We start from the raw sequence: 13581 nt of genomic DNA, 5'->3' as shown, positions 1-13581 counted from the left end.
GCTCACCTTTTCCATACCTTATAATCTTTGATTTATAGTTTTCCATGATGCAATACCATCAAATTTAGTGAAGATGAAAATTTCATCTGTTAGTAACAGCAAAATATATATTATATAAGGAAATTATAGATTTTCAGAAACAGTTCATAAAACTTACTCAAAAAAGTTAACATTGATATAATCATGTGACTGCACCAATCTACAACAGTTATCAGTAATGAAGCTAAAAAATTGTTTTGAACTTCCAGTCAAATAAAGAACTCTACTAAGAATAGAGTATACTTTTGTCTCTTGCATCAAATTCAGTGTAATTATTCCAACTCTTCATAAATACCAATAATTTTAGGGATTGTATCATCCCTTTTTTTCTTTAATCTTCTGAAATTACTCAAATTCTGAGGTAATTTTTATTTAACTTTGCTCTAAATTGTTTCCAAATCAGGTACTCCAAAAAGTAAAAAAATAATTTTATTATCATTCCAGGGTCTTGAAGCCAACCAAAGCAAAACACCCAGCATCCAGAATCAGCTCAGTGCCAGAAGGCCTAGCACTACTAGAATAACCCTGAGGTCAGAGCAGTAATTTGTACAATTATGTACAAATGTACTCTCCTGCTACTACTGCTAATCCAGAAATATGGTATTTTTTTAAACTGACCAGTGACTTCAGTGATCAGGCACAGTACCTACACTAAACGAATCTTGACTTCTGTTGGGAGTAACTGACAGACAAAGCCTAGGCTATTTCTGATCTACATAAGGAGTTTTCCTCTATTGTTACACTACAAAATTAAAAAGACCTGCACATAGTTTACATGCCAGGCATGTATGAGGTGCATCGAAAAAGGGCAGCAAGGTGACAGAAATCCCAAGTTATTATTTCTACGTTATGAAAAAGGGTTGGTAGTACAGTGAAACTGTATTTTAAATTGTAATCTTAAAAAATTGTAAGATTTACCTGTAGAACAAGGCATCTGGAAATTGGGGTCATTGCTATCCAAAACAGGCAAACAGAACTGGGCACTTGCAGATCCTAGCATAGGATCCTTATCGCTGAGCATGTTCTTCAGCGAATCCTCTAAGACATTTTGACTTGTACTAAAATCCTCACAGACTTCATTCTCCAGGTGGGATTCTAGAAATAGGGCATCATCTAAGTGTTCAGTAGGAATTAAATGGTTAAATGTATCAACTATATCCATGAAGACTCCTGTGTGTCTTTCAGCCCTATAGAAAGACAAGAAAAATACCATAAGAAAATAAGCTACAAATTGTAAAACACCTAAGACACCAGCAAATTTTTTTGGCTGTTGTGTTTTATAAAGAATGCTTAAGGTATTTCAGAAGTACAAAAAATAAATTAACTTAGTATGGCCGACTGCATAACTAAAAATCAATTCCCTAATTATTTTTAAAAGAAATTCCATGCTAATCTCCTCTATCAGCATCCAAGCCCTGACATTTCTACTGAATGTGTATAACAAAGGTAAACAAACAATGCCCTTCTAAAATTTGTTTAAACCTTAACCAACCCAAAGGGGTAGGACACCAGAGGAGGAGGAGATCAAGAACAAGTGAACCTGGAGACAGCAGCACCATCAGCATGACTCTTCCTTTTTTTAAATGAAAAATGTGAGGTCAGCTTCCACTAACATCAATGGAGCTGAGAAGGTTCCAGAGCCTGCCATACTACTAATATGTAGTACTGAGAACCACATTTCTGTTCAAACAGCAACTACCAAGTACTTCATAGCAAGTTAATATTTTTAAACAGCAGTATTTTATTGCCATTATTTTTCACCGATCAATACAGTCAATAAAAATTACAGAAATTTTGTATGAAAATCTGATCTCAACCAAGTACATGAGAATTCTGAGCTGGCATCAAAAGGAAGAGCCTTTTGAAAACTTCAATTTTGAAGAAGTTTAGGTGAACTTCTAGAAGTCTGCCTAAGGAATTGTATACAAAGATGGCAACTGCATTTTACAAGGAATTCTTTATTTTCTACATCTTCTTTGTAATGCAGCAGAAGCAAAACTACTAAAGCAGAGACTTAACTAATAAGTAAAGTACGTATAACTAAACAACAGAATGGAAAAAAGTCAGTAAAACACTTCTTGGAGGCTTTGCTTTTGCATATACTCAAAGTAGGGAAAGATAATTATAATAAATATGATCAGACAGGTACAGAAAATGGAGCAGTGCAGTACTGCCCGGCTTAATTTGGCATTCAGGATAGTCTGAAAGGCCAGGTTTTGGCACACAAAGCTGTTAAAAGCTTTAGGAAACAGCAAAAGGACACAAATACTTTCCTGTTCCTTCTTTCATCATCCTCCTCCCACATAAGACTTTTTTTTTTAACAATGAACACACTAATTAAAGGAAAATGATAAGTGAGAATTGGAGTTTGCAGTACTTGAATTACTTTCTAGATGGCTATTCCAACAACCTCACATTAAATAAATCCACTACTTACTCATGCTTAATAGAATATTAAGTATGCTTCCTTAGACATGTTAATGGAGCATTTCTGTTTTAGCGATCAACTGGGAATATCCTAGCAAGATACATGTAAGGGCTTTGCTACAATTTCAACCCTATTTATGCAATTTATTTTATTTCACAAACTTACAAAAACTATAGGTTTAACATGAACACTGTATCATTTTTTGGGGGTGGGGTTTCTTTGGTTTTCTTCTGTTGGTGGGGTTTTGTTAGGTCTTGTGTTGTTGGGGTTTTATTTTCTAATATGCTAGTCCTCCTTCTCCCATAGGACAGCTCAGAAGAAAGCAATGGTCAGATACAGCACTGTGTCTCTGCAGAGGATGGTATCTTTCCAATTTCTACACACTAACAGCAACAAAGCATTTAATACACAAGGTCCTACTGATCAAGGAGCCTGCAGAAGGAAAGTGTATTTCATGCAAATGACGTGCATTTAGTAAAGAGCCAATAGACTTCAGCAGCAAGTCATAATTTGAAAGCTCTCACATAAAAAAAATAAGACTGCTTTTATGAAGCAATGCAGTGCATCTACATATACACCACACCAACTAGCACCTCAAGCAGCCAACATTGCTTCTGAAGTTCTAAATCTGGCAACAAATGAAGAAGCAAACTAAGGGAATAAGGACTATGCTGCACTGTATAATCTGTTTTTATTATTATACCAAGTAGTCAACACTTGATACTACACAGGATAAACTACAAGAGATGCAGTGGCTCCAAGTTAAAAACATAATTACAAATGCCCCAATACAGTACTTTAAAGCACCTTCCTGTAATGACAGGCGATCTTTTCATATTAGCATTATATAAGCACAAGAGTCATTCAGAACACTAAAAGCACTGAGAAGTAATTGTCAAAGCAACTATACATGCATGGCCACAGACACCTTCAATGAGACCTAACTGGTAGAGAAAATTCAAGAGGAATTTTACTGACAGCTTTATTTCTGGAGAATAAGCCTATGATCAAGTAAGCATAAGTTCTACCCAAATTTTGCAACAAGAAGTGGGGTTGCATAAAAGTATTAGCACCAGAAAATCTCATCTTAAAGAATTTGTTCTACCATTTTTAAAAAAGAAAGCTTTTGCCAGCAAAACAAATCAAAATTTTGCTTTACCTAGTTCAAAAAAACACTCTGCAATTCTCTTCATAACTTGTACACTACCAAATTGTTTTTAAAAAATATTTCTAACATTACTAGATTAAGTATCATAAAAAGTGTAGAATCTGTGGGACTGAGGATGAAAGATAGACTTCTTTAGCTAGACAGCTGTTACAAACAGTTGCTACAAGAAAAAAAATCTTCCCTCGCACAATGCCTTAACTGCATGAATTTTGAATGGTTTATTTTGCATTTGAAACACTCTGAACATGAGGAAACATAGCCAGAGGTAGAGGTAAAATCACAGTTAATATTTTCTTGCCCACTTATTTCCAAAGATAATCCTAACCCCTCAAAGGAAGAATGCATTACTCCACTGGAACACAGCTGTGTCCTCCACTTGAACCCTAGCAGCCAGTGCCTCGGCAAGGCTCCCAGCAGATGCTACATAGCAGGCACACTCCCATCGCACAGTAATTCACAAGTGCTTTCCCACTGGGTAGCTAATCAGAAACAACAGATTATGAAAAGTATTATGCAGGCAGAACCAGTGAGGACTGTTCATAAATGAGGCAAAGGAACAAGTCCCAGCCAGGCTCAGTGGAACTTCTCCCACCCACCGGCTCCCGAATCATCAGGGCATGTACTGAGACTGCTACAGCACAGCAACATACAGGAGTCGGGGTAAAAGAAGAGCGCACCATCAAGAAAAGCTTGAACTATAAAGAGCATTCTCCTCAGTCCACTAAATACTTCTCTCTTACACTTTTGAGTATTATTTGCTTCTATCAGCCTCTCCACTGCAAAACCAGAAGCAACAATTACAGAACTAACATCGCAAGAATGACAAAGTAACTCACCAACTAATCTGTCATTAAGTGATACAACACTATAAACTAACGCTTTTTAACAGCTTTGAAATAAGACTTCCAGAATTTCCCCCACATTATTTAAAATTTCTTCATGCTCTCAACACTGTTTCCTTTTACAGCCTGAGTGTTTCAGTTTTAAAAAATTTCTTCCACTGTTGAATTAGTTTATTGAGCCACGTATGCCTAATACTGCCTCAAATCCCAACAAATCTGGTATGAAAAAAACCACACTGTAGGATCTGCCAGAGCAGATTTTTATCTTCTCCCCATTTGCCATATTTTCATTACATCTTTAATAGTTCTACATGACTTTCTAAAATTCAAAGGTAAATAGCCAGAATGAAGAAAAGAAACTGAGATCTCAAATAAGCATATCCTTCCAAACTAAATTCAGAAGGGAAGGAAGACTAGAAACTGGACAAGAGATGCTGTACATCTTTAAGCTTTTTCATTGCTTAGTTTGTCTATGAAAGAGGCAAAGAATTATTCAGTTCCTGTTGCATTATTTTCTTAATCACAACAGAGAAAAATAAGTTAATGGAGACCTCCAATTGCATCCACTTGTTTCTACCATCTTATTTCAAATCTACCTCAGGCAGGGACGACCACAATTTGCATTTACCACCAAGCATTCCGTGTGATTTTTAGCTGATGGGCAGTACAAGCATACTCAACTGCATTTTAAATTGTGTCCCTTAAACATCAGCATGTGAAAGCGTTTCATTTTTCAACTACATATTTAGATATATTTAAGATACATTTGTCTTGATATTTTTGTGTATTTTCCTTTACGTTCATTTTGTTAATTTTTTACCGTACTCCCACATAATTTATTTTACTAAGCAAATGTTAGGTTTTACTGTAATTACTCTTTTCTTCCCTCTCTGGCCAGGGGATGAATTTGATGTACCAGTTTACCTTTTAAAGGTGACTTTGATATTTTAGCTTATATTTTAAAGTTTGTAATATAAAATAGAAGCCCCTGTATGTTTAATAATCGTCAATTAAAAAATAAATCCAGTTTATAAGAGTCCTCAGCAGTTGGACTTACAAAAAAAATAAGTATTTCTACAAAGAAATTTTACCAAAAAAGAATTACCTGAATTGGGAACAAGGACAGGCAAAAACCTGAAGGAACCTAACCAAGGAAAAAGAAAAAAATCCAAACCTCACACTGCTTATTTAGGATATTCAAAATCCTAGATGTTGAATAGCCTACCTACTTTATTGACCTGCCTGAATAAGTGAGTCTGAAACTGCTGAAGGTAGCATACCAATACTACAATTCCTTCCATTTCACTGAAGTACCTTTCTGAATAGTGTCTGTCCCTTCCAATTTGCTGAATCTGTCTAGTGCTTTCAAAAGCTTTTGTACATCTAGTTATTGACTGGACTATGTGGGAGATATTGCAATGTTCAAAATACAAGACTTGATCTCTGGATCTTGTGCTTATGCACACCAAATGACCAACAGCAAGAACTAGTCAGAACAACTGTAACAGACTCCATTAAAAATCCACATTATATTTATTTCTTCAAGGAGTAAACACTGGTAAGAGAGTAAACAAAAGGAACAAGTTATTTGGACGACTATCACCTTAAATGTCAAAACAAATGTGAAAAGCTGACTCAGCACTGTTACAGAAGAATCACTAAGTAACAATAACAAAAACTTCCCATCAAAAGCATCTTCTCATCAACTGCATCTTAACTGGCATGCCATTAAGTAGTAACAAAAACAGGTTAAAAACCAAAAATCTCTTGCTCACGCTGCGTGGCAACTACTGTACCCTAAAGGGCCCCTCAAGGTATGAAATACCTACCTTGGTTCACTGGAGCTGTGATGGCAGACCACCCCAAGGGCTCGCTGATACCCTGACACTTACAACCCATCTACCAAACAGTGTTACCTCAAAGTGATGATGCATGTTTTACTACCATCCTCCTCCTTCCTCCTACACTAACTTCAAAGTTTAAGCTCTCAAGTACCTAACTGAAAATTAATGCCAAGTTGCCATGTATCCATGCTGCCATGCTTTAAGCACTAAAAGCTGCATGCATTATGTTCATGGATATTACAGCATCAAAAGCCAAAACGGAGACCCGTGTCTTCTGTAGCAAGTGATTTTACCCAAGAGCATTCACAGTCAAAACACATCATGGGATTAAAGAGAAAATCAGTGAGGTAGTGTCAGTAAGAAGATATGAACTTGACAACTTTTTGGTGAGTTTACAACTCTCACACTAATGCACTTTCTACTCTGGTTCATATTGACTCAAATCTCATCATCTGGGGCAGTCTTCAAGAATTAAATCAACTCACAAAATATTTTTGACAGAACAAGCAATGTGATTTACCAGCATATGAATGGCCACCTAGCAACAACAACTGTTTGTAGCTGTTAAAGAAGATTTCAATGCACCTTCTCAAAAAAGGCAGATTAAATACTTGTACAGAATACGGTTTACTGAGCTTTAGTCTTTAAGCATCATCAAATTTTACCTTCTTCATTCACTTAGCTCCCAAAAACCAGGACACTGGCAAAAACCTGCCTAACAGGAACATGTATGCAAATAGGTTTACTTGAATTATCAATACTGGTGTAAAGGTGGGCCAGGTACATTCACTGACAAACTTATCTGCCAAAACATCAACCCATTTAGGTATCCATATGCCACTTATTCCCTTATGTAAATCCCCTGCTTATTATTAATTTAATCCCTCATTTAAAAATTAACATCTAGCTTTTAGTGCCATCAAAACAAAGCCTTGCTAAAGACCAAAAAACAAGAAATGTAAATCTGAGCATTTCATTAATTGTTAAGAAGCCCTTCTATACTATTTTTGTGTTTATCTCTGTCTTCAGACAGCAACTGACACAAACCCCTTGCCACTAAAATCTCAACACACATAATAATAATCACCTCTCAAAATCAACCCAGAATCTAAAGTTATGTGCTGCTCCCCTCCATGACAAGAGTAGACATTTTGTTACTTGCTATCACGGCATTTAAGAGAGCAGACAGCTGAAGATACTTGCTTTATTAAACCTTCCCTATTAAAAACTCATTCACTAGCCCTAACTGTACATCAGTGTGTACCTCAGTGAACAGAAAGGCAAAGTAAATTTCAAACAAAGCATTTAATTAGAAGATGAAGAAATGCAGAAAGAATAGAGAAACCTCTTCTTAATCATACAATATCAAATTGTATCATTGAAAATCATCCTAACAGTTGTGTTTTGAACAATATAACCTCTCCTCAAAAAAAAAAAATACCTCTCTCCCTCACGTTATAGTTCAAAGAGACATATAGTGCTGCACTAAAACTTCTGTTATGTCAAAAAACATCTTCACAGTGTGAAATGTGAAGTATGTAAATGTAAAATGCAAAGTTTTTACATTGTGAAACACTAAGTACTCTGTTTTTCTTTTCTGGACTGTCCTCCCAATGAATACTCCTGAATACCACAAAAATTAGGCAAGAACAAAGATAATACATAATTTTATTAATCTCTCCATTACTGTATATACCTTGGGAATTTGTAAGCTCACTAACAAGAGACATTTCACTGAAAAGAAAAAGATGAGGAGAGATTATATTTTCATCACTACTGCTATTCTCTTGAACTCTTCCACCCTCAGGTTTCTCAATACGTGTTTCCAATATTTTCAGCTGGAGCACAGTATAAAATGCTAAACTGCATTAACAGGCTGCACTGATTATTTGTCAGTCACCGAGAGAGTATTTTCGTTTGTAATACCTTTTTAATTCATCAGCGTCTCTTTCATAATGATTCACTCAGAAACACCTATTAGAATTAGGGTTTGTTCATTGGGATTTTTATTAGCAATAGTTCAAAGCTTAATGCCTTAGCCTTGTGAAGTTTTTCATAGAAATATGCCATCCATCATGCAGCTATATTGACACCACTCAGGAGGAAGTGACAAACTGTCTGTATTTTTCACTTTTTGCTTCTACAGAATGAACTCTCATACCCCAATTCAGTGAACTTTATCATTGCTACTTCACAGTATTAACTTTCAAAAATATGCCCTTAACATAAAAAAAAAGCTTCTAATATAATATAGCTCTCCCTTTAAAGCTTGGATTTAACAATGTTTAGGTTAACCAGGAAAAATTAATGGAAAAAAATTTCATCAGCTCGACTCTTAGCATAACACAAGTGGTAGAGGCAAGTCTCTTTTTTAGAGAGAGGCTGCAGAAATACAGTAGGTAAGAATTTTTAGAGTTTCTATTTTCATTAAATCACCATACCATTGTGCTGAAATACCTCCGCTGTGTTGAAATAAAGCTCCCCAACATGGTTTGTAGTCAGGTGCCCTTTCAGTTTGCACAGGTAAAATGCACATAAAAACTGAATGATTGAGTAACAGGTAATAATAAAATGAAAAAAAAGTAGATGTTCAGAACTCCATATTTATATGCATAATCTTTAAAGCAAATTATAGAAATTAAAACCAGAAGCTACTTGTTGCAGTAACAAAGAAGAATTTCATTGCAGGATACACACTAAGTGTAAACACCAGCAGAATTATTCCAAGAAATATAAAAACCGACATTTTCAAGGGCTTCCTTACATTGTGGCCCAAACCATAACAGATTAATTTATTAAGCAAAACATACCATGAATTAGCGGTGTTAAACAGATGCCATATGTTTACCATTCTTATATTAAATCCTAAAATATTTTCACTATTTAGCGATGTTAGAATTCATTTTGATAAAAGCAAATGTATAAAAATCACATAATAAATTAATAACTACATAAAAGATACCACAACTACAATTTGCATGGTACAGCTCCTGTCACCCCCCATTCATGTCTTTCCTTACTGGTTTTTACACTTCACTCTATAGGCCATTTTTACTAACTTAAACTATGCTGCAGAGTGCTCTTCATCCAAACTCTGCCCGCATGGCTCTTCCAGGTCTCCCTTGTGCACAACATAGAGGATCAACACACGCAATCACATGAACGACAGCTCTTCTAAAGCCTGAGTGTTATTATTTGCATTCCAGTAGTAAGCAACAAACGCGCTGCCTCAGAAAGAGCACCTCTTCCCAGATTAGGATCTGGAAATACCACCAGGCTACGGAATCCCACAGCATTGCTGATGAACACATTTCCTCCCGCACTTCCTACAGTGAGCACTATACACAGGAGTTGAACACAGAAATTGTTGGTGATGCTAAGTTTAGGAGACGGGAGGAGGCGCCCGGACGGGTCAGACCAAGAGCAAGAACAGCAAGGTCTGAATTGTAATTGTTTCCCTGGTTTGTATGGGACAACAAGGCATCGGCGGCTCAAGGAGTGAGAACAGACAAACGTAAAACATCAAAACGTAGCAACTGCAGGGCAGGGAAGGCCTTGTGCGAGAGCTCTCAACAGCAACACGACTTCGGGCCAGGAGCCTGCGGCAGGATCCCGGACGGACACGGGGCGGGAGCGGCCACCGCAGGCAGCGAGGCCGGGGCCAGAGCGCCATGTCAGGTGGCCGGGCGAGGAGCCTGGGCCCGGCCGGCCCGGGGCCCGCAGCCTCCGCAACAACCGCGCCGGGGCCGCACCCGGGCACAGCGGGGCGGCAGGGGAGCACCCCTGGGGAGCGCCCCGGGGCCCGCGGCCGGACCGCAGGTCACCTGCGCACAAGAGCGCACAGCCCGTGCCGCGGCCCCGCGGTGGAAGCCGCCGCGTCCCGCCGGGCCGCCCCTCGCCACCCGGCCGGGCCTGGCCAGCGCAGGCCGCGGCTCTGCCGCCGCAGGCCCGGCCCAGCCTCGCCCGGCTCGGAGAAGGCTGGGGGAGGCCGCGCAGCGCAGCGCAGCGGGGTCCTCCACCTCCGCTCCTGCCTTCCCTCCCTGCCTCCCTGCCCCGGTCGCTGCCGCAGCCCGCAATAACTCACCCGCTCCGCCGCCCAGCGCTGCCCCGCGGCCGCGGGGGAAGGGACGCGGCGGCCGCGCCAACGGGAAGGAGGGCGGCGCGCGCAGCTCCGCGGGGGCGCGGGGGCGCGCGCGCGCGGGCTGCCCAAGCCCAGGTGGTCTCGCCCGGCCCGGCCCGGCCCGGTGGCGGCCGCGTGCCCGCTGCCCCGCCGGTGCGCGCCCCCGCGGCGTCCGGCCCGGCCGCTCACGTGACGCCGCTGTTGGAGGGAAGGGATGGGGGCGGGCAGGGACGCGCGCGCTGCGCAGGCGCCGGGCGGGAGGGGCCGGGGGCGCGAGGCGGGGCAGAACCACGGGCCGGGCCAGGCCTGAGCTGCGCCCGTGGCCCCGGCCCGGACCGGCTCCCCACGGGTCCCGTCGGCGGAGCCGGCCCTCCTGGCTGAGCCGGGGGTGTTCCGGGCACCCTCGCTGGAGTCGGGGGCCGCAACACCGAGAGGCGCCCGGTGGTAACTGCAGGCCCGGCCTTGCGCCTGAGAGGCCTGGCTGGGGCCACGGGAGGTTGGGTGGAGGGCGGCCGGGAGGCTCCGCGGGGTTTTCCCGTAAGACCTCGGCTGAGGACGCACGTGGTGTGACCGGTGCGTGTGTAATGACGTGGCTTTTCGTCTCCGGAGAGCAGCTGCCACCCCCCTCTTCGGTGCAGCCCGCATTACACAACCTGCCTGTTAATCTGTCCTGTGCGCCGGCGGCCGCGGGCAGATCCTGCAGCTCTCCGTGTGCCAGGCTCTTCGGTTCCTACATGTTGAGCAGAAAAGTCTCCGCAGTCGGTCGGTCCTGAGCAGACATGTCTCATGCTGCCTGTCGGTGCAGGAGCCTTTTCGCTTTTCTCTATAGTTTCTGCATGTGCACTGCAGGACCTGTGGCGCACGATCACACGAATCGCCACCTGAGGGGCTGTCGCGGTGTGCGTTTGTCGGGACACCAGAACCTGGAGTAATTTGATCTTCACATAATGTTACCAAAGACCAGGACTGTCCTTCCTATTTTGTGTTGCGGCATTAGCTGAATGCAGCGTTCGTTACGCTGCTTTCAGTTGTGATGGCTGGCATAAAGTGCCGTGCAGGCTGGTTCTTGCGTATACCAAATTTCAATGCTTACAAAAGAGAAACTGATTTTTAATACTTCTAAAAATCAAATTTGGAATTACTTTATGTATTACTGTATTAACGCTGCCTTTACATGTTCCTAGTATTTTGTAATGAAATGCACACATGATGTAAGGACAAAAAAAAAAACTGATTGTGTTTCCCTTAGTTTCCTTTTTCCTTTTTTTTCAATTCTGAATCTTCAAGATTATATTCTCTAGGGCTTTCTGTGGTGTCATGAAGGCTGAAATACATTAAATGCTTCTCTTGCTCCCATCACACTAAGAAAGGAAGCATTAAACTGAAGGCATGGTAACACAGCAATATTTACAGGCATTACAAAAACAGTTTTGCAACAGAACAGTTTTGAAGCAGAGCAGTTTTTAACCTATTCAATATTTTTCCCTGCCCTTCAAAAGTTAGTTATGCACTGTACTGCAAGTTAGTTTTCTCCAGTTTTCTTCCTGTACCTTCCCAGTTTCAAAAGGTCTCTCTCCTTTCCAAAGAAAACATCTTTAAAGAAAAAAAACCTGAGTTCTTATGATGGCACATAAGAAGCATGTGATTTTTATGTAATGGCACATGAGTAGCTCATTACATGATGCTACTGGGCTGCTTGCACTAATTTCTTCAAAGGCATTTTAGGCATGGAACTTTCAACAAGGTGCTAACTCTCTGAAATATTGTTGGTATTATACAAAGAAATTAAATTACTTTCTGAAGCAAAATTCAGTTTAACAGAATTTGCATTGCACAAATTTTCCATCATTCAGCCTTTTTGATTTCATTTATTTTGACAAAAGCATCAGGGAAAAGCATTGCTGGTAATCTGATCACTGTTTATTGTTCTATTCAGTTTTTTCTTTACACCATCAAAAGTCACATAACTCCAGTGACCCATCCTAGTTTAAGAGTAGGTGCAGTTCTCTTTTGCAGTGACCACACTGTGACACTCCCTTTATGTAATGAACCTGACCATCTGTAGCACCTGTGTTGCAGTTTAGCATAAAACAAAAGAGCACTTCTGTAGCAAATTTCATAGGTATTACAGAGGCCTTTGTATGCAGTGACACACCAAGTGTATACAATTACAACTGCACCATCTGCTATCTTTCCTAGCAATATTTTTATCGTGTTATCCCTTTATACATGGTAGTAGTCCAGATCTTGTAAGCTGTTCCCACTGAAAAGCAGCAACCTGCTTATTTTCAGTCTCCTAATGCCCTGAGCATAAGAAGAAGCAGCAGAAGGCAGTTTCTTTGCTTTTAGTTCCAAGTCTCTATTTAGTCACATCTCTTCCCAAGAGGTTCATGAATTATATTCCTTATAGTCTTTCCATGTTTTTTGTTCTAATTCGAGTTTTTGAAAATACGCTCTATGCAGTCAGGTTATGATCACACTAATCTTAAACATGGCTTGCTTTTGAGTGTTAATTACTTGGTTCTTTGGTTTTCAAAATGTGGAAAGGAGTTAGATTACTCCATATGCATATCTGGATAAAGAAGGCATTTGGTACGGTGGTGGAAAACCAGGTTTTCTCCCCTGCTGTAGGGCAGTATTTGCTACTATCAAAAAGCTGAGATATGTCACAGCAGTAGACCGTTAACTATCCAAACGATGTCTCAGGAACATCTTTCTTTTGTCTACAAGATACTTGATTTAAATTATTTTAAAACCCAAGTGCTGCATTTATTTTGTGAATTGCGTGACTTAAAATGTCATACAAAGCAGAGTTAGACTTCTGAAATAAATTGAAGTGCATGTACTACAGCACCAGTTGCATTTATCTGCTGAATTTACAATATTGAACAAGTTTATTTTTTCTGATAACTATTTTCTGAAAGAGTCATAAATAGTAACTGCATTGGCACCCCCTAATAATTAGATAATTGCTTTTCATAGCACACTTGCCATGATTTTTCCCAGGATGAACAGCAGGCACTCTGCTTACAATACCTGGGACTTGCAAAATCACTAGTTCAGGAGGCTTCATAGTTAGCTTGTTTGAAGTCTATGGTAAATTATTGTGAATTATATCTTTAGCAGAATTGAAAACTGTT

At 40.4% G+C, this 13581-nt stretch overlaps 1 protein-coding gene across 3 annotated transcripts in view; it reads right to left on the bottom strand.

The window, feature by feature from the left end:
• PHF3 (PHD finger protein 3) overlaps window positions 1-10482 on the bottom strand; it is a 49854-nt gene extending 39372 nt beyond the window's left edge. The window contains exon 1 of one of the 3 annotated variants that reach the window (XM_062489764.1): window positions 10406-10482. Coding sequence is in view for 2 of the 3 variants with exons in the window: in XM_062489760.1 (XP_062345744.1) it covers window positions 958-1201 (244 nt within the window). In the remaining variant the exon portion in view is untranslated. Of the gene's footprint in view, window positions 1-957; window positions 1217-9380; window positions 9467-10405 lie in introns of those variants that run through there. The other 2 variants (XM_062489761.1, XM_062489760.1) reach the window with 2 other exon arrangements.
• Between the last annotated feature and the right edge of the window lie 3099 nt (window positions 10483-13581).

Source organism: Cinclus cinclus, chromosome 3 (assembly GCF_963662255.1).
Source record: "Cinclus cinclus chromosome 3, bCinCin1.1, whole genome shotgun sequence".
Taxonomy (NCBI): Eukaryota; Metazoa; Chordata; class Aves; order Passeriformes; family Cinclidae; genus Cinclus; species Cinclus cinclus.
The sequence above is the reverse complement of the archived record's forward strand: the minus strand, read 5'-3'. Positions and strand labels throughout refer to the sequence as shown.